The sequence below is a fragment of the Eutrigla gurnardus genome (assembly GCF_963514095.1).
Source record: "Eutrigla gurnardus genome assembly, chromosome: 21".
Classification (NCBI taxonomy): Eukaryota; Metazoa; Chordata; class Actinopteri; order Perciformes; family Triglidae; genus Eutrigla; species Eutrigla gurnardus.
This window is the reverse complement of record NC_139932.1, coordinates 10,504,493-10,526,421: the sequence shown is the minus strand read 5'-3', so window position 1 is coordinate 10,526,421 and position 21,929 is coordinate 10,504,493. Positions and strand designations below refer to the sequence as shown.

The 21,929-nt window shown below is 41.0% G+C and overlaps 2 protein-coding genes across 4 annotated transcripts in view; one reads left to right on the top strand and one right to left on the bottom strand.

Moving 5' to 3' along the window:
* iqsec3a (IQ motif and Sec7 domain ArfGEF 3a) overlaps positions 1-7,060 on the top strand; it is a 78,743-nt gene extending 71,683 nt beyond the window's left edge. For 2 of the 3 annotated variants that reach the window (XM_084038255.1, XM_084038254.1), the window contains one exon: positions 3,337-7,060. In XM_084038255.1, coding sequence (XP_083894381.1) covers positions 3,337-3,891 — 555 coding nt within the window. In that variant the 3' untranslated portion in view covers positions 3,892-7,060. The remainder of the gene's footprint in view (positions 1-3,336) is intronic. The other variant, XM_084038256.1, reaches the window with a different exon arrangement.
* A 172-nt stretch (positions 7,061-7,232) lies between these two features.
* LOC311031779 (sodium- and chloride-dependent GABA transporter 1-like) lies at positions 7,233-18,341 on the bottom strand. Its single transcript, XM_084038264.1, has 15 exons — positions 18,147-18,341; positions 16,290-16,689; positions 14,580-14,711; positions 13,970-14,070; positions 13,470-13,579; positions 13,235-13,367; positions 11,698-11,832; positions 11,513-11,616; positions 11,312-11,436; positions 11,112-11,224; positions 10,180-10,311; positions 9,736-9,838; positions 9,245-9,345; positions 8,113-8,280; positions 7,233-7,812 (listed from the first exon to the last, which is right to left on the bottom strand). The coding sequence occupies exons 2-15, from the start codon at positions 16,528-16,530 to the stop codon at positions 7,717-7,719; spliced, it is 1,794 nt and encodes a 597-aa protein (XP_083894390.1). The 5' UTR covers positions 16,531-16,689; positions 18,147-18,341; the 3' UTR covers positions 7,233-7,716.
* Between the last annotated feature and the right edge of the window lie 3,588 nt (positions 18,342-21,929).

Sequence of the window (21,929 nt, the reverse complement as noted above, 5' to 3'; positions counted from 1 at the left end):
CAGAAATTCTGACTCCTTTAGAGCCTTGAAAGGGAAAAAGAGTGTGTGTGTGTGTGTGTGTGTGTGTGTGTGTGTGTGTGTGTGTGTGTGTGTGTGTGTGTGTGTGTGTGTGTGTGTGCCCACATGCCGCAGCACCGAGACTTTAATTAACACAGTAACACGCGGGCAGATACATTTAACGCCCGTTTGGCCCGGAGACGTCACCTCTCCACCCCTCTGGCAGAGACCCGGGGGGAACTTTGCGTGCAAACATGTCGTACAAGCAACAGAGCAGGCTGAACTACAGTACCCATGAGGCTTTGCAATTAGCCATCCTAGTGGCATTAGATGACCTTTCCCTACCCATTTTTTGTGGCTGCAGAGTTGAGTGGCTGGAGTAAAAAGCCAAATGCAAGTGGCTGTTTAACTCCACACCACTCATTGAGATTCTATTAGGCTGTAAATCTTCACCCAGGTGCTGCTTATAGAGCAAATGTGTATACACACATCACACTGAAGAGCCTGGGGGTGATTTCCTTTTCAAAGCCTGTAGAATAATTAATTACATCAGTGCAAAGATGCATTCATTTCTGCATCACTCTTTTTTAACCGTACAATGGGATATCTGCTCATTTCATGCATACAAGTGCTTTCTTTTAGCAGCCTTTGGGTCCCTATAATGTAAAGCTACGATCAGGTCTTAGTTCCCTGAGCTACCTTCACCAGCCGTCTTCCCCTCTACGCAGCCTGCAGTAAATGTCAGTGGCTGGTGGGGAGCCGTTAGCTGTCGAAACACATTTATCTTGGAAAGCAGAGAGGGTCACAGAGAATCCTGCTCATACTAGACGCCTGGATGAATGAATCCCACAGCAAGCTTTTTACAAGGCTGAAGAATTTGATAGTAAGGTGTTGAGTTTTAATCTTCTCCCGCAGAGCAGCAGTAACAGTGATCGTCTGTGACATCATTTCAACGTGGCTAAACAGCTCTAAGACAGTCAAGGGTGTACATGTTTCTATCTGCACCCTTATCTTGGAGACACAATCATGGTAATGGACGGTCAACCAGCAATAGCAGTGACGTAGTGGCACATATGAACAGATGTGCGGGTTGTTAGAGGTTTTTTTTTTAATGAAAGGCGAAACAAAACTCAAAGAAAGTCATCACCACAGACATGACAGGAAAAACAGAACAACACAAATAGCAGTTCTTTTAAGCTCTGCCAGCTTCTCCAAAGGTGCAGCCGATCCAGCTAACGATCTCCCACTCTTGGCCTCGTCAGGGCAAAGTCAAGTCAGCTGGCTGCTGCACAGTCCAGCTCACATAGTATGATTAGTTACCAAAATGAATAGAATGCATGTGAATAAAATAAAATAAAAACTGAGTACCATATATCGATAGTCTTGCAAATCATTTAAAAATTGTCATTCCTTAAATTGATGCACTTGCAAATCTAACACAAAAGTCCTGTTTGCTGTTGTAATTTTTTTTATTTCAATCATCACAGCTCATAAATCTCTCACTCAAAATTTTATCTCACAGTCTGGACACAAATTGACAAAGTGCACTATTTTGTAAATTAGTGATTTTAACGATTCCTTAAATTAAATCATTTTCAGTAAATTTTAGCAAAAAAATCTGTCAATGAATCGGTGAACATTTTATAACAATGCTGATTTTTTTCTGGTCATATGTGAAAAAAAACTATTTTTAGGAAGAATTTTAAACTTTTAAAGGACAGCAGAAAGTCAGCAAAATCCTTCAGTCCTTATCTTAAGTGCTTCAGAGCTCGCTGATACTGTACTCTTAAGTATATGTGCCAAGTCGTCAAGGAGACATAGCGGTTGGCAGATTGAATGGGAGCAAATGTTAATGGAGTCCTTTCACACGAGAGTTGCATTGGCTCCTGTAAGAGAATGGGAGACAACCGCTGTAAGCCCTTTCTTACCGCAGATAATTCACATTAGAAGTCTATTAAACTGCAGGTGAATTATCGCTGACCTTATTCAGACAGGCGCCATTTTGAAGGGTTTTGGTAGGGAAGTATATTCTGATTGACACATTTACAGCAGATTAAAAGTTCAGTTAAAACTCAGATTTATAGTCAGAAATGTACGACAATCTGATGAACTACCATGACTGCTTGACAGTATGGACTGAGTAAGTCACCAAACCTAAAGGACAGGAGGACTGGTTCAACACAGGACTCTCACCCAGGAGACCAGTGTGAAACCAAGCATCAACGTTGACTAATTTAAATTCATGATCGCAACTTAAATAACATAACAAATGTACCTAGTTTAAGCCAAACTAAGATGTTTTTGCGTTTTTTACAATGGTTATCGTGTGTTTAAAACTGTGATCGTAATCTGAGATGTTTTCCTTGAGACGGACACAGTTGTTGGAAAAAAAACCTCTCGTTAACAAACACGATGCAAACCCTAGCCGTTAACGTGCAACAACCAGTGTCCCTGATGTGCTGCGGTTTCTTGCATTTTTCACGTTCCTTGTGTCCAACACACATAATATGCATTTCAGATTGTGCTCAATCTGTGAATTCAGACGGCACCCCCTCTATCTCTGCTTTGGCAGATGCTTTCTGAGAACAATGGAGGTAACTTGGAAACGTGACATGTTTCCTAAAACCGGCAGGATAAAAATAAGTCAAGGAAAGACGGCCAAGAATAAAGAAAGTCAGATAGCGGAACACAAACTTTGAGGGAAAGAAAACTACCTGCAGGGAAAAAAAATTGACAAGAAAACAGCAAGTTGAAATAAATGTGATATGTGGAGGTTTGCATTCTGATGAATGTTGCCTGTGGACGTCTGTGGTTGTCGGTCTGCTCACCTCCTCTCCTTCCACCTCTCCCTCTTCTTCGTATGACCTCCGTCTATGTTCTGGTTACCCTGACCCCACCCCCCACCCAAGTGTCCCCGTGTCCGCTGTCACCATAGCGCCAAGCAGTGGTTTGGAAGGGAGACACAGGGGCCCTCAGTGTCCCCTTTGGAACCACCGGGCCCCTTTTGTAGCGTCACACTGAATCTCTAACCCCTATCCCCCACCACTGTCCTCCTCCTGACCCCCGGTCACACACTGGTGTTCCCAGCACCCGGTCTACACTGTTCCCAGTACCTGTGGGGGTGGAGGGAGGGGAGTGTGCAGTAGTCACAATGATTTTACACCTCCACTGACCCCAAACACCTAAGCCCTGACGCATGCCCTGTGTGTGTGTGTGCTGTGCGTTCACCACCACCCCACCCCCACCCCCAAAAAAACAAAAAGAGGGCTGAACGGATTGTAGAGGAGGAACCAGTTTTATAACATTTGATGCTGTTCTCTTGGCTGTTTTCTAAACTAGGTGTCAATTCACAACAGGCTTCAGACGTACCAGCTCAGCAGCAGCACGGCTCGGAGTCCCGAGAGCGCGGCCCTTCTTAACCACCGGGGGGAGCTGCTTTTCCAGCAGGGGCCCCTAACCCAAGGGCCGGTGCCTCCACCTCAGCACCCGCAGCTACAGTCAGCGGCAAGCACCCCTGCCCACCACCTCCACCTCCAGCAGCACCACCAGCCGGCTGTCAGCATGGCTGATCTGGGGCCCGAGACCCTCATCCAGTGTCAGCAGATCGTCAAGGTCATCATGCTCGACAACAGCGGCCACGGACGCATGGAGGCCTTCCTTAGCCAAACGCCCACACACCACCACTACCAGCATCACCACCACAGCCACCACCAGCTCAGTCAGTCAGCCATGTCCACCCCGGTCCGCACACCGGACTGCTCCCATGGCAGCGACGGCCACCAGCCCCCGCTGCCTCCCCCACCTCCGCCTTACAACCACCCTCACCAGTATATACCCCCTGACCCCCGCCTCAGTCTACACCGGACCCCAAGTGGCTCTCGGAGCATGGTGTAAATAAATTCATTAGTATTTCCCTGAAACACCCACACTCCCACACAAACCCCTCCCCTTCTCTATCTATTTAAAAGTACATAATGTACATATATACATACAAATGAAAGAGCTATAATGAAAAAAAAATGAAATCTCACGTATATGCATATATTTAAGGAAAAAAATAACGAAAAGAAAAATCAAGGTTTTAAAAGAGAAACGGAGAAATTAATTGCATATATAAAGTTTTACTTGATTCCACATGTATTTTGAAATATTATGTAGTTTTAACAAATTTCTATAACTTTTTGTCAGTTTTAACTCTTGCTAGAGAAAAAAAAAACACAGATATTCAGTTTTTGGATGGATTCCTTCTAGTTGCGGTTATTCTCCACCACCGAACAACAGAAATGGACAGCAATGGCTGGACACACTCCAAGGACCTTCCGCTTCTGTTTGCTTTTCTCATCCCGAACCTCATGCCTACTGTGCTGTATGTGCGCGTGCGTGCATAGTTGACACTTACTGAAAAACGTGTGCCAAAATACATAGCCTCCACTAAACACTGACTTCTTTGCACTTGACTAAACGCTAGGGCTAGAAGAAAAGAAGAAAAAAAATCCTTCCTTGCTTTGAAAAAAATAGTCCTCTGATGCTTCTCCCTCAAGGAGCAGAAAAAAGTGAATAACAAAAACTGATATTTCATAAAAAAAAATAAAAAAAACAATGTCCCTGTTTGCACCGTTGCTGATTTATTTACGTGATGGAGAGCCGTCGCTCTTCTCTGTTCCCTGGATAAAAAAAGAAGGAAAAAACAACCCAGCATCCCCCGATAAGCTGCGTTCGTCATCTGCTCCTTTGTTGTGTTGTGGCTCTCTATCATCAGAAAACACTCTCACTCAATTGTCACTCTCCATAGATCATTCTATACAGTGAAGTATGGCAGGAAACAAAGGCAGCCAATCACATGGATTTGCTGCCAAACCAAAAAGTCAGTCCAGGATGTTCCTGTTGATTGCTGTTTGTCTTTTACTCTTCATTAAATATTGTAAACAATTCCCAGGAGTATTTGCCACATTATCTCCTGATGGAGGGAACCTTTTTTTTCAGATTTTGAAATCGTTTGAGCTGCTGAAACGGCTCTCTGACTTTTCTAAAACTACAGCCATTCAAATGTAATATACGTAGACTGTGCTGTCCTCTGTTTATTTATGAAACGTTTCTTAGCTTTTTTTCTTTCTAGCAAATCACCATGAATTTCCATGAAGATGCTTCTGCTGCAGCTGTTAAATGTTAACATTTGTGTTCATTCTGATTTGTGTAAAGCATATTCCACCTTTGTGTGTTTTGTGTCGGTGGATAAATGCAGGACTCAGTACACCCACCAAACATCCAGACACTGTCTTTTTATGTCTGTACAACTCCAAGTTCTGTTTCGGCTCCTCGTGACTGTTCTCTCTTCCCTCCTAACCTTTCATTCTGACATTTTTAAAAATGCAAAAACTACAGAGGCACACACACACACACAGCTTGTATTGCAAATGCTGGCATTAATGGTATTGTTTGTGCTGTTGGCTAGCCTGCTTTAAATAAGAATGGGACAAAAAGAATGCATTATCTGATCTTTCTCTTTCACCCTAGCCGAGATTGTAAATACCACATACACGCAGTGTCGGAAAGGACAAGCAAGCTACCTTTAGCCCCTTCAAAATGCTGTTGCCCTGTCACGCGTCCTTCATCCTGAAATAGGTCAGCAAATGCCTCAGCCTGAATGCATCCATCTTTTAAACATAAGCCCCACCAGGTACTGTTGAATGGATGTTCGGTTAACTCTGCTCCCGTCTGACCCTCACCTGTCTGATATGTTGATTTATAATCACAGAGACACTGCGGGGAGGTCTCTATCTCATCATTCTGTCCTTTTACACTCACAATTTCACCCATCGGAAAGACAGAGGTTGCAGGGGAGGACAAGTCTGGCAGAGACAGTGAGTGTGTGTGTGTGTATGTATGCTTGTACAGCTATCTTTGTGAGGACCAGGTGAATTTAAGACCTTCAAAGTGAGGACCTTTTGGCCGGTCCTCACTTTGACCGGCCGGTTTGAGGTTTCAGGCTTGGTTTTAAGGTCGAGGTTAGAATAAGGTGGAGGTTGAAGTCAGGCATCGAGTTGTGATGGTCAAAGTTTGGGTAATGTGCCTGACATTGCATTAGGGGTGTGTGTGTGTGTGTGTGTGTGTGTGTGTGTGTGTGTAGCGTTCTAGCTTTCCCATAAACAAATCCAACCTCTCTCCGATCATTGCAGTAATTGCTTTTGTTTTAATTTCATGACAGTAAGAAAAGCTTTCAAAAGGAATGAAGAGCTATTATGATCATTTTAATAATTTTACCGGTTATACACAAACTTTTGAAGGTTTCTGTAATCTATTTCCGCAAATAACATAAAAAAGTTCTGATATTAGGGATTTTGGATTGAAGGATGATCATTTTATGATTACTGATGCAATTGTTTGGATCAACGTTCATATATAATGTGATTCTCATGCATGCATCAGTTTGAGAGGCCTATTGAACTCTTGTTTCTCAAAAGTTTAGAATTTTTTGTGTGCATGACTGAATTTGCAGTGAGCACGTGAGTGGGAGATGAAGATGACAGATTATTTTGTTTGTGGTTGAATTTAAAAATGAATGACAGCCAACACACAGTTAATAGATTTACAATGGCAAATTTGAGGCTTCTATTTCGCCAAACATTTATTTATAGTTTCTTTCACAAGCCTTTCATTATGGTTGCACAGTTTTCCCTACTTGACAATGTGTTTAAGCATTTGGGGCATCCTGTGTGTGCAATAAACATGAAAACGAGGCACACTGAAAGTTTGTCTTTGAAAGGAAACCAATGTAGCATTTGGGGAATCTAGTATATGATATGGAAGTGCAGTAGTGGCTAACTTTCTTGAAGAAACTGAAAAAAAAAGGGCTCTGCCATACCAGTGCACCGCTTCATGAATGACATGTGGATCTTGTCTGGCTCTTTAACACTGTGTTTGCTCATATAAAAGTAGACATATTTAGGGTAAGTGGAAACTGAGTGTAACTGATATGAACCATCACCTCCCTCAGTTGGCTTTGAATCCCTCTCTACCTGTCTTTGCAGTATATCAACATGCTATTAAAGATGATTTAAGTCTATTCACCACAATGGTTTGGTTTGCTTCTTGGATTTAACCGCTTGATTCTTCACAAATTTGACAGTGTATTCACCCAGATTCATAGCCTCTCAGTTAAATGATTAAAACAACCTTATTCAGCGTTTGTTGAAGGTCTGAATCAGCAAAGACAAAGAATGTAAGTGGAAGGCCCACATATTTATTGCTGGACAAAATATCACAGTGGCTGGTTGGATGGAAGCTACAATAAGCACAACATCTTTGACGCATTACAGCTTTACACCTATAGTCAAGTTTAACCAGATTTGTTTTAATGCTTCTGTACAACAACATTCAAGACATTTGCGGTAAGTTTATAGACAAAGACGGTGATTTTCTTGAATAGTAGAGAAAATGTACAAGTAGGATGAAGATTGACAATCATACATTAATGGTGTATTTACAGAGGGTCAATACTGATCTATAGCATTCAATTTGAGTTCACTCTTGCTGCAAATTGAAATCTTCTATCCTGTAAATGTATCAACAACTAAAGCTTCATCGTATTCCATTATTTGCCTGATTTTTTAATAATTTAAAATACTGTGCAAAACTCCATCTGTCCAATTGTCAAATTTCAGAGTTGACTACAGTAAGTCCTGGCAGACAGGGGAATTATTTCAACCTGAGCAATCCCGGCTAGACAGGAGCTTCGCCCACGCTCCCTGTGTGTGCAAATTCTCCATGCCCCGATGGCTTTTCATCGTCCCGAGATGTTGTCATCACATGCCAACGCTGGTCAAGTAAAGACAGTTACAGCACATTAGCATTAAATGATTCACAGTTTTTCACAATGGTGAGTACAGATGTGGGATGTTCGAGTACCAAAACATACAAATAAATAGTGGAAAGGAAATATGCTTTTAACTGTAACTGACATGATTTTAAATACTAGACTTTCCAAATGGACCTTTACCATCAACAAAAAACTCTTTGTTCACCTTCAAATACTCTCATAACTAAAAATGTGATCATGACAAAACACTCTTTAACTGTAGACATTAAAAACAGTGAGATTGTTAAGTGGTTTTGTACCTGTTTGATGCTGCCCTTGGTCATGCAGAATATGTAGATGAAATATCCTGGGACAAGTATCATGGAAGACAAAGCCATGAACCAGCCAATCACTTGGCCCCAAAGCGGATACACATACTTGCCCAAGGTCAGTGGGGTCATCTCGAATGCACTGAAGGTGAACACCCCCTACAATATACAAACATATTATTTAGTCCATGTAATAGTTGGCCAGTTCACCAGCTATGAATGAGAACAGCAAGCAGCGATTTGGGGATTTGTAGGTCGGTTGAAAGACATCTTGTTTATAAATGTGTTGAATTCAGTAGAATTTTTTTTTTTTTTTTAGATGTCACGGATATGTAATTTTATTTAAAACAGCTTTTAGATTTTAAGAATTTGTTATGCACCCTTATCAGACTCAAATCAACAGTTACTTGTGATCTACAGTAATCTGTCTAATTATACAGAAATGCTAGTGACAGCTAGCAGCTGAGGCTGAGACTTTGAGAGTGGCACATTGACATAAATTCTAACTTCAGCAAGCTAACATGCTCACAATGGCAATAACAATGCTGATGTTAAACGGATATCATTTTTACCCTTGTTCATCTTAGCTTTGTGTGCTAGCAGTCTAACAGCTAGCATCTGCTTATTAGCATTCAATACAGAGTACAGCAGAGGTTGAATGTCATTATCTATTCATAGCTACTGAACTCATTTTTACCTAATTATGGGGACAGTAAATGTGTGTAACTAAATGTTATGGCAGTCCATCCAATAGTTGTAAAGACATTTTAGACAAGATCAAATTGGTGGACCGACTGGCTATAAACATTCACTTTTCAATCAAAGTTAGCCCAGGTTTAATGTCAAGACTGTACTTATTTATTTTTGGCAGGTTTTCTCTGATTTACATTCATATAGTGTCACTTTAGATTACACTTCCTTTGTCACTTGAGAATTGAAGATAAAGACATTGGAATGATTTCCCTGAGGCTTTCACAGGCCACAAGCTGAATCGTTGCATGACGGAGGAGACTAATTCAGTAATGTCAGCTATTGGCACCTGCTGTGGCTTGATAGATCTCCATGAGGGAGATTAGAAAAATGCACATTATGGACATCAAATCGATAATCATTTCCCGCCTACCAGGCAGATCATCGGAGTGAAGAACTTCCAACACAGCTTCCACCAGCCACATGGCCTGTAGCCGATCATGTCCTCAATATCCTTATAAAACCTTTCAGCTCCTGTGGTATAAAGAGGGGAGGACAAAGAAGACGTGAGGGTGTGTGTGTGTGTGTGTGTGTGTGTGTGTGTGTGTGTGTGTGTGTGTGTGTGTGTGTGTGTATGTGTGTGTTAACATGGAGATAATAAGTACAAGAACAAAGCCGTATGGGTGAAAGAGAGGGAATGCTGATTGGACAGAGAGTCTTATCACAGAAAGTGGAGCAGATGGATGTAATTTCCTGTTGGACAGCTACAGTGTATATAGGAAATCGACATGTTTGATTCATTCAGTGACTTGACACAATATAGTCCTTTCTATCCAGCTCAGCTTATTTCAGCCAAGCTTACATTTGATGTCTCTACACAGTGTTTGGTTCGAGCAAAGACTGCATAAAATAGATTTTTCCTACCATAAAACCAGGCTATGGATACTGTTTCGAAGAAGACAAGGTAGAGAAGACACATCCCACTGGCGGAGTAGTAATCAAACAGCTTGAACACGTACAGACCACCCTGGGAGATTCAACACACACACGGACACACATATCTGTTTCAGAGGCGGAATATTAATACCTCCCCTCTCTTTATTGAGTAAAATATGCATGATGAATGTACACCGGAGGTTGTTGTGCGATCGTTTTGTCATTATGTATAACGCAGGAGGGGGCTGTTTTCCCTAGCGTCGAGAAAATAATGTGCAAATGTTCAGGTGTGTATGTGACATGGGTTTTAATGCAACCACCTCCTTATGAAACATAGGCATACACTCATACATCATGCAGGACAAGTCAACAGCAGTGATTTAAACTGAACATAGGAGGGAATCAGGAAGAGCATGTAGTACACCACTACACCTGTGTGATGTTGGAGAAGCCGATGACGAAGGAGATTAAACAGACAATGAGGATGAAGATCTTCTTCCTCTTTCTCAGCACCAGGGGATATTCATCCATCAGAGCTGTGATGAAGCCTTCCACTGTGCAGAACTAATACATGGCAGTATAAAGAGACTTGGGTCAGAATGGTACAGTCCACTGATTTAGCTCTGAAATGGAGGTATCGTCTTTTTTGCTCAATTAAAGAATGTTGTTAAAATTATGCTTGCATTAGGATCAAATTCAAAAATTCAATATTGATTTGGGGGAAATCGTGTCACTCTATACGTAGGTAGTTGCTCCCATTTGAGAAAAAAATCTAAACATAAGAAAAGTATATTAATAATATTTGCTCTAAACCACAATATATAACACTAATGAATATGCAAAAATAGAAATATGTATACAATATATACTGCAATATATAGCAACAGTGTAAATAATACAATTCTAAACATTCTAGAGATGATTAAGTGTGTTAAAATGCAAGAATTGTATAAATATGATTATTAGTTTAAATGTACAGTGTATATAAATGCAATGTTAATGGCAGAGTAAGTCAGAGTATTGCACAGTGGAGTAATTTTACTGTTGTATAAGTCATTATTTCACAGTTGAAGATATAAAACATTTATAGGGTTATGGACGTCAGCAATTTACATAGTGTGGTGACAGAAAGGCATGAAATCACAAAAACAAATCATGTCGGATATTTTTATATGGCATTTAAAAATATTACTGAATGTAAGTTGCTAATACTTTTTTTATAAAATCTCAAACCAACTATTATAGATTTTGTAGGTGTTTCAAAGTAATGAATCCCTACAGGATCAATTATGAATAATGGGCCGGACAAACAAAATAACAAAATAATAGTGTTCGGCAGCAGGTAAAATGTTTGCTGTTTGTACCTGACTGTCCAGGCCCAGCATCATGAGCATGGAGAAGAAGAGGATGGCCCACAGAGAGGACATGGGCAGCTGGGTGACGGCCTGAGGATAAGCTAAAAACGCCAGTCCTGGACCTAAACGTTACACAGAAGCCACACCATTTACATAAAAATGCTTAGTCATATTACGTTTAGAAGTAACAAGTGAATACAGTACTGCACCTGATGCTGCTAATTCCTGAACAGGTTTCTTTGTGATATGGGACATGAAGCCTACAATGGAGAAGATGACGAAGCCAGCAAACATGCTGGTGCAGGAGTTGATGCAGCACACTATGATGGAGTCCCTGAAGAGCAAGAAACAACATTAACAGAAAAAACTCATTAATAAGGCGTGTAAAGCTTGTGACTGCGGGTTCCTACTTGTAAACGTCGTTGTGGAAAGTGTTGTAGCTCCCCAGTGCGATGAGCGAGCCCAGGCCCAGTCCGTAGGAAAAGAAGATTTGAGTTGCCGCATCCAGCCACACCTGTCAGAAACACGCATGCGCCCATATTCGTCTTTTGTTTGTCTTTGAACGTGTTTGTTTGCATGTGTGCAAAAGGTCTACCTCAGAGTGCACGAGCTTATTGAAGTCTGGAGTAATGTAGAAGCGGATCCCGTCTATGGCTCCGGGCAGAGTGACCCCACGAAAGAACAGGATGATAAGCATGACGTAGGGGTAGGTGGCTGAGAAATACACCACCTCAGAGAAAGAACAGAGAGAACGAATACATTTTTGTGTATTCAAATTAACATAGATTTCTATTCTTTCAAAGCCAAAACCATTGTTTGAATTATACAGAATTAAAAATGGAAGAAAATCTCTTTAAAGATTGGGTTTTGTTTTCATGTTAATCGCAACTGCAAACAACTCAAAGCGAATTCCTCTTAAATAATTAAAAGTCAACAAAAGATGCAAAAATCCACAGAATATATACGAATATTTTCACGGCTTCTCTTTGCCAGCAGACATCGCTGGAGCCTTTCGGATGTGGCCCGCAGCTCTGTAGCATAATCATTATGCTTAATTGGTAATGTCCGTCAAGACCGAGGCCTTGGGGGAATTAATTTCTCACTGCTCTCGGATGCCACACATTAAAATCCAATTATCCACCGGCAGTTAATGTGTAAATGTGTTTCTGCTCACATACATCGCTAGGACTTGCTGTACTTTAAAATATCCCAGGCAGTAAGCAGAGTGATCATTTCTTTTTTCTTTTCCTAACTCTTTTGCAATCGCCTCTACATCATCCAACAGTTTGGGATTAAATAATACATTTTGAAACCATATCTGTTTATAAAATATAAAGAGAGAGAGATGGAGTTTAAACAGCAGAATGACAGCAATGTCATCATCCGAGAAGAATAAATAAATATTAAGACATATCTCCATCAAATGATGAAAACAATAGCTCGATTACATTTGTTCGACTCTGTGGAGCCAATAAACACATCCTCATGCCTCTGCACCGCTTTGATGTGAAGTCATAATGTGACACTTCAAACAGTGAATTAAAAGAATTTATTTCTGAATTTGGGGGTCGTTTTTTAAAATTCTGGGACAGATCAATAGCCAGAGCAATGATAAGCCACATCCAACTATGAACTATGGCTTCATGTCAGTGTGCTTTGTGATCAATAAACACGCAGACTAATAAAAAACTGAAAAGGAGACAGGGCTTAAATGGCCCAGTATCCAATCACACACATCACTCGTCAAGCAGGATTGCATTTTCCGGCCCAAGGGGACCAAAGTGACAAAACACACCAACTGAAAGGTAATAACTTGTGTCTTTTGGGATGGCACTGTGGAAAAATGGACTGAAAGGATTGAAAGATAAACCATCGACTAACTACTTGTCAAAGAAACCATCAGGCCAAGTCAAGGGAATCACCAAAGCGAGTCATCTTCTGTGCACCATCCTCTCGGTTCAAAATTTTAAATGACAGCCGCTTGAAAGTTGCATGATTAAAACATGTATGCAAAAAGGCTCACATGAAGCAGACTGCGTGATGGAGCAGAAGCAGCACTGCGAGTTTAAAGAACGAAAGAAGTGAGAAGAAAGGGGAAAAGAATGGTGAGAAACTTCGTCAGCGAGCCTCACCTTCCCTGTCCACTCCACTCCTTTCCAGATTGAGAAATAGACAAGGACCCAGGCCAGCGCCAGAGTGCCCACTAGGGGCCAGCGAACCTCACCGGGGTCTTCCAGACCACTGGACAGCTGGTGCATGTTACGCCTACAGGAACACACGTACACGCCAAGGTTCAAACACAAGCGGCTTGCAGGAAATAGCTTCGGCATATTGTCATCCAAACACACTCGTATGTGGAACACTTACTCCCAGAACTCTGTGACAGCGCTGGTCAGGTTGGTGGTGTCCGTCAGACTGTAGTTGCAGAAGCATTTATCGGTGTTCCAGGGGTTATCGCAGCTTTGCCAAGGCAGCTCCTGCACATGACACATGCATGAATATGATAAAATACTCCCGAAACTTCTACCGCATGTTTTAATTGTTTTACCACTGAAGTCAGACTCAGTAGACAAAATGGGAAATGTAAAGCAACATACTACTTAAAACTGAACAATTGTTTTCCTGATCAATGAATAAATCAATGATAATAGTGTTGATAATCAATCAGTTAATCCTTTTGTTTATAAAATGTCGTAATAGTGACCAATTCCCAAACAATATTCAAATTTACTATCATATGGAAAAAGGCAAAACCATCACTTGAGAGGAGCAGCAACAAAATTGTTGCCTCATAATTTGCTGTCAATCGACTAATTATCTGCTTCAAATATACAAATTGTTCCCGCTGGATAGATGACGTAACATACCGAACCAAATGAGTTGAATAAGTAGTAGAGTGCCCAGGCAATGATGATAATATAGTAGATGTTGAGCCAGAAGGCCAGGACCAACGAAGCTAAACCAACACCTGAAGAAGGACAAGGCACAGACTTCAGCATTTTACATTACACTGTTATATATTCATATATATAAGTCAGCTGACATGCAAAGTAAAATGTAATCTTTTAGAAGCAGTGTCACTCAACATCATTGCTATTTCTAATGTTTACTTGCCCTTGGCTTTGAGGGGCACGTTCACTATTAAAATGTGCTTCACTCAAGCTTTTTGAGCTTGGAGGCAGCAGGATAATTGGCTGGCTGCAAGGAATGCTTCGACGAAAAACAATCGTTTTTTTTGTATGTGTTTCTGCACCTCTTTGTCATAACCCTTGGTATTTTTGCAACACTCACAACGGCACGGAGAAAGATCCCAATGTCAAGGTAGATTTTGATAAGACGCTCAGTCACCAAGACAGAATTACTGCTAATAAATACAATCTCAGTGTTATTCTTGGTGCCAAACTGGTGTTTTAGGAGATTCAAAAATAATGTAAGTAAATATGTAAATCTAAGTGATATATAATCTCCACATCTTACCTTTCATCATAGGGAGGAGCTTCCACACCCCCAGCCCTCCAACCGAGGTGAACTGTCCCAGAGACGTCTCCAGGAAGAACAGAGGTAGCCCAGCAAACACCAGGGTCAAAAAGTACGGGATCAGAAAGGCCCCTAATAGATCATCATAAAGCAGACAAGCAAAATATGTCTCTCAATTTAATGTAGAGAGCAATCAGGAGGCTCTGGGCATTTTCAAAGTTATTTATCAGCGGTATTATCCTAAATATGTTAGAGTAATAAAGCATTTTCACATACTTATGTAACTTAGATTGACAGCACATAATATCATAATATAACTTTTAATTAAAAACTCAATTGGAGTGAATTTAGGGCTTTTTTTCAATTTAGACTAAAAGAGAAATTGCTGTAATATTGTGGTGAGTTGTTAAACCACAACTCCTGCCTGAAGATCTACTTTATTATTAGATCATTAGCATTTTATGAAAAACGCTAGAAGACAGTCTTGGCTAAAATATTGTACAATTTGTATGCAGAAGACACACACACCTCAAGAGAACTTGCCCAGACAGAGTTTGAGTTTTACAACAAAAGTTTCTGTTAATGTTAATGGGTTGCAAGGGACCCATTCTTAAAGGGCAACTAACCTCTGAGAGTTGTTCCATAAGTTTAATTGATTGAATTGAAAAAATCACTGATCACTACTTCCCAATCAAAAGACAATTGGCCTCGGAAAGGGCATGTGGGCAACTGTTAGGTCAGATCTGGTGCACAAAAGCTGCAGCGAAGGTGCAATGTTTAATTCTTTACTGTGGTTTAGAAAGGTTTATGATGAAAACGTAAAGAGGGAAAGAAGAGTTTGGCATGTGGTATTCTTGGATTTAGCAAAATCCTTTGGTCCCGTTCCTCATAGTCTGCTGTTGGGAGCATTCGTGTGGAGCATTTGAGGCATCATAGCACAATTTCACAGTGAGTTGTGACTGTGACAGTGGTTATCGTAAAGGGCATCCAGATCAGCCATAGAGGAAAGGCGTCAGGGAGGGCAGCGCGCACCGCCCATGAAGGCCGACATGATGAGATGACAGCAGTCGCTACCACAGCTGAACACTGAACTAAGGTGCACTGCAGCCAGTTCCAGTGTATGACTGTGGGTCCGAAGCACATGGCAACCTCTGGTTCTGGAAAAAGTGAAGGCATTGTGGAAGTGCCTTCATTTATTGTCCCATTAGGGTAAAGTAGACGATAAAGCAGGGTATGCTTTAGGGCGTGACTACCTTTTGATTGACAGGTGTCTAACACGGTGTTGTCCGTTGAATATTGTTACATTATGTTAGCATACTTGCTAGCTTAGCAGGCTACTAGTTGGCCTGACTTATTGTTGACCCTGATAACCCTGCTAGATAGGACTGTGTAGTTTGTGAGGTAGGTGAGGGTGATTCTTTGGCTGCTTGGTGGATTGAGCATGCTGGCTAGCTTGGCATGGTGTTAGCTGGTTGTAGTTGGTTAGCATGTGGTAAGATATAACCTGCTGTAGAGGGTTGTGTTGATTGTGTAGGTGCAGGTAAAAAAAGGAGGTGGTTCTGGGAAGCTATAAAGCTCAGAGAATTGTCTACCAGGGCTCAGTAGAGGCTCACTGCATTTCAACACACTGAAATACACTTGTTTTTAAATATGTGCTTAAATATGTGCTCTCAAAGTACTAAGTATCTTACCAGAATTAACTGCACTTACCTCCGCCATTCTTCCCACAAAGATAAGGGAACCTCCAGACATTTCCAAGGCCAATAGCATATCCCACGCATGACAACAGGAAGTCAAACTTTCCCTTCCAGCTTCCTCTTTCAGGTGGCTCTTCTTTATTCTTCTTTTCATCTGCAGGGGGCGCCACAAGATCCATTTCCTCAAAGGGAACTGCTTGTTTGACCTCTGTTGGGGAGTTTAAGTCCACTGTACTCTGCCCAGTCTTCCCCATGGTGGGACCACTACAGACCAGTGGGCCCAGCAGGTCACTCAGTCCTCACGGCCTGTAATGGTGACGAATAAAAGACGCTGTTCCTGTCCGGCTGAGCCTCCTGCACTGCAGTTGTTTGTTGATCAAGGATTATATGCGGACACTAAATGTGCAGGAAAGCTGTAGACAGAAAGATGACATTTTACTGATGATGATTAATTTGGAATGACACAACATAACCGCTATTATTTGATTTAAGGTGGTATTTGTGGGTATGCCATCGCAAGCCAAAGAATCGCTCAGAACAATCACCAATGATACGAGCAGGCAGGTGGCTCAATCCAGGTCATCCTTAAGAACAAAGCGCCATGCATCTTAATCACTACTGACACACCCTCGACTTCACCTCTCTTTCCAGTCCACCACAATCAAGTTCACAGTGAGTCACCACAACACCAAAAAGAAAGGGAAAAGACGAGGAAAATACCCTGATGAAAGTATCACAAAGGGTTTTCACTACGTGCTGAACAAGTGGACGTCTGGCTGTAATGTAAATGTTACTGTCGATTCATGTTATTATTCATAGTTATTAAGCCATTCATTGCCTGTGGTGTCACACGTCATCTCCAGCCTGGGCGACATCAGGAAGTTAATTGGGAGGAAGTTGTTCATGATTACAAATATTGATTGACCCAGAAATAGTCCAAATCACTGAATGCCACTGCTGATGTTTGCTAATACATTCCCTGTAAGAATCAAGATATTTTTAAGGAAATGTCACCACTTCTTTGCACACACAGTGGAGCTGCGAAACAGCAGGATCCCACTGAGCTTGCTCTTTGCATTACAATTCTGCATACTTAATCATCAACCATGTTAGCCTGATTCAAAAAGCCTGCTGTACTTGATTATAATTAATTAATTATTCTTCAGCCTGATTCATTGTGCTCACCTTTTTGTTTTCAACGCATTCGCATGTATATTTATATTCAATCGCAATTTGGCCTGATGAAAAGCCTTTGCATCATTTAACAGATGCATCATTTATGCTTTCCAGCCTTTGATGATGTTGATGAAAAGAAGTATTGGCAAAGTGTATTGGAAAAAAAAGTTACAAGTCTGATACATTTGAAACAGGGACTGTGATGTTTACTATAATCAACATTGATCAAAAATATTCTGTCCCGCTGCGAAGTGAGCTATGTTCCACACTGTGTAAAAAGTAATCAACTTCAATCAGGTATCAGCGAAAAATACTGCGAAATGATCAAAAATGTAGTTGTTAATATTGTCTAGGTGAGTTTCTGCTTCAAAAGCGTATACCAAACACATCACAGATTCCCTTTGAGGGTGTCATCTATTTCGATTCAAAGTAAATCCTGCTGATTTTTTTGTTGTTTTTTTTATTTTGACTTTTAAGATGCCGTTTTTTTATTATGCCTTTCGGTAGCAGAAAAGTTTCTCTTCCTCTCAGCAATTATGAACAAATAGTTTTATCCAGTTAATGAATTCATGTTGATTAATATACTTGTTTTTACGGTCTGTGGCAAACCAACTTTTTTTTAACCCTGTTATTTATCAACAAAATCAACTTTTATAAAGCAGAGGATGGAGGAGGTGGAATGAGTCGAATATACCTGAGAAATGTCCAAGTCCTCCGTCAGGTCATAAGTTTCAGTTCTCTACAACCGCACCACAAAAGTCTTGAATCTTCAACGTAACATCCAAAGGGAAAAATATCATCTTTGAGTGAACAGCGAAAAGTTTTGAGCCGGCCCAAAGGGAAGCCACCGTGTATCTGCAGCCCGATAAGCTGTTTTTGATGTTGAAACTCCTTCCTGTATAGCCTACTGTATTTTGAAGGACCTGTGGCCGTTCCTGCAGCTGCTATCGAGTGCTTGGTAATAAAGTTCGACCTGTGTGTCTGTTTTGATTACTGCTCAGTTCTGACTAGCGAGGCCCCGAGGACATGGGAAATATGTCAATCGCCCCAACTGTGGTAGAGGAACACTAGCGGCAGCGAGCAGTGTGTGTTTGTGTGCTCTGTGCGCTTGTGTTTGTTGTAATAGCCGAGGTCAGCTCTTGCCAACGCCGTTACCATGGTATTTCCCAGCAGAGACGGGCCCGATCAGTGAAAGAGCTCGTGGAGTTTTGGAAAAAGAAGCGAGCGATGGCTGCTGGCAGGGACCCTGGAAATGTACCACTCAGCACATAAAGTGACATAATCCTCATCGAGTCAACTCATCGACTCCAAAGGAATCTTTTTAAACTGGAGTTGATATTTTTGCAATATGTTGCCCGTGTGCAAGTGATATGTCTACCCATGTCGTATTCCTTCAATCTCTAGCAATGCTCCATCTGGGGCTGCTTCTTCAGGCATGCTAGGTGGCACAAGTGGCACATTGGCTTTCCTAAGCCACTAACTAAAGGTCAAACAAGCAAGGTATCTGTGCAGCGAAGTGATCCAATAATCTCTTTTATAAAACAATATCCGGCGTGACGTTTTCTAGCATTAGCCGCTATAAACTTGCTGTTAAAGTATTTTTTTTTAAATTTGGCAGTAAGATTGTTTCTTCTGTCAAGAAATAAGGAGTGATTCTAAACACTTTCACTTTAACTGTTTGTCCATTTTGTCACCAGTTAGTCCAGACACCATGAGGCCATGTTCTTAATTAAAAAAAAAAAAAAAGAAGTGCATTTGTGTCCTGGAAGTGGACACAGTGACATTGAGTATATTGTATTTTTAATGAATCTATAGTGATTGTAAAACAAAGGTTTCTTTAATATTACTGGGATTAGATATGAGGCATGAACCTTTTGATGTTTCTCCTGGCAGGTAACCTCCTAACATTAATATCTGCACCAGATATGAGGCACAAGTCAATTAGAAAAGACTAATGAAAATTCCCACAATGCCTCTGGCTGCACGGCAACGCCCGTCGCTGTGGCGGCTGGTCGGTACATACAGGGTTTCAAATGTGAGAGATTGAATCATATTAGAAGCTTAATTACACCCGGAGCGAGCCGAAACAGATTCAGTCTGATCTCTGGTGAGGTTTATTGTCCATGCGGAGCCAAATGATGATCGCTGGCTTGGATTGCAGTTGTCAAAGCTGGTTCTCATCAATCTGTTTACAGCATCCCCACGATCAATGCAGCCTAATTATGATTCCAGAGCAACCGTGGCCGAGAATAATAGGGAGCAATTATAAGTGACAGAGGCAGAATGACAAAGACAGAACGTCTCAAAGCTAAAGTTAATCTTAAGAACTAAATGTCAGGATTTGATTGGTCATATTGAAATTAATAAAAAATGTAGGAATGAGACAGAGGAATGTAGGCCTTGTTGACCTTCCCAAAGCACAGTCAGAGTTTCTTTGTTGCAGATTAAAAACAAACGTGAAAGAGAAACCAGGATACACACAAAGGCTTCACCTTGACATCATGTAAAAGTGTGATTTCGTCATTTACTGCATATGAACTTTTTCTGCTCTGAGCGGATTTGGTATGTCCAAATCCATAATGATATTTTCCCTTACGTTGACGTAACAGTAACTATGGATACTTCTGACATTTGTTGAGTCTGCATGCCCAGAGGTAAACTTCAGCTGCACAGTCATCTGTATGCATGAGCTCTGGTCCTGCCACTGTGTAATGAGTGCCTTTAGCAACATCCAAACAATTTCTCAAGAAACAAAATAGAAAGCAGAGTAATGGCTCATATTGCACATTGACATAAATCTTGTGTGCCTTTTCTTTTTGAGAAATGGTCATCTGGAAATTGTCAATATTTTTTTGGGAGAATAATTATGCGCCTGTAGATTTATTATATTTCTTGTATTGTACATGTTTTTTTAACACATATATGCTGCAAGTTGATGTTTATGTTGGTAAATGTCAAGAGAAATGTAGCAAATATGTGGGCGAGCCTTCCTTACCTGCATACAACTTTGTTTTGTTTCCCTCATCGCATTAGTTAGAGAGCATCGCTGCCTTATGACACATATAATGAATGACTCAGAAAACATGTTTTGTTGTAAAAAAAGAAAGAAAGAAAAAATTACTTTTTGGTAAGCATATAGAGAAAGATGCAAGAAATGCTCAGTTCTTATTGGCTACAAAATAAATCATCTTTTTTACATTTTAGCCTTAGAGTTTTTTTTAACCATGCTAGCTAGTTGATCAGTCTAGTCTGAAAATGTCGCAAAAAGAAATACCTGATGGATTGCTATGAAAATTGTTACATTTTGGACAGGATAAGAGGGCTGTCAGACGAATGGTTACTTATTTAGGTAATTGGTGTTTTGGAATAATGGCTGTCGAGACAGAAAACAATCTATACAGACTAAAATATGGTCAACGGTTTGGTGAACTGACAACATTTGAATTTTGAGACAGCACATTGGAAAAAAAATATATTCCATTCCTATTCTTTCTGTTCATTCAAGTGAAAAAATATCCCTCAGTGACAGAAATGGGCAACCGTTTAGAAAAGAAACCGTTGCCTTTGAGGCCTCCTTGTGATGTGTTTAATTCACAGCACGTGTCCCGGTCCGCGAATCAATGCCGGGGTTATTATAAAGCAAGGAACACCCAGAGGCGGTTGGCATGCGTAGATAGGAGGCTAATATTGGCAACATCATCCTGTAATGCAGCATGTAGGGCGATGCATACTGCATACATTTCCACAGGTTAAGGACAAACGCGGGGCGAGTCACACAACAGAGAGAGAGAGTGTGTGATTGTGTTAATGAGAGAGAAAGAGGGAAAAGATGAAAGATGACGAGGGAGGCAGGGGGAAGATAAATCACTGCAAATAATTGGGGGTGGGGGGGGGGGGGGATAGAGTTGGGAGGCAGAATTAAAAGATAGTGAGATAAAGAAAAATGGGAAAAGTTGATATGTCGCAGTAGAGCCAGGGTAGTTAAGAGTGGAATGAGATGAAAAGATACAAAAAAAAACGAAAAATGGAAGATCGTTCTGTCGCTGGAGACTCAAAAAACCGAAGGAGATAAAAGGGAGTGACAGAGGGCATGACATCTTCATTTACATGTTGCCTGATACGTCAGTCCAGCAGTTTCCATTGGTGTTACTACAGAATGTTACTATTGTAGCAGCACCCTCAATGTCAGTGTGTGCGCCTCTTTCCGCATCAACCACACCTTGTGGTTTTATACCTTTAATGCTAAATCAGTGGTGGCTGATCTCTCAGTAAGATCACCCTAGAGATCTATCAACCACTCTCCCATGTATGCTGCTCTTCTTCCATTCCCTCTGAGTCATGTTTTATCACTATCAAATCCTCGTGACCTTGATATACGCAAAGTCATCGTCCTTGATACGCCACACAAATGATAACATCAGGACAATGTCACCGTAAAAAGCCTTAAAGAGGCAATCAAGCGTTGTGTGGACCTCAC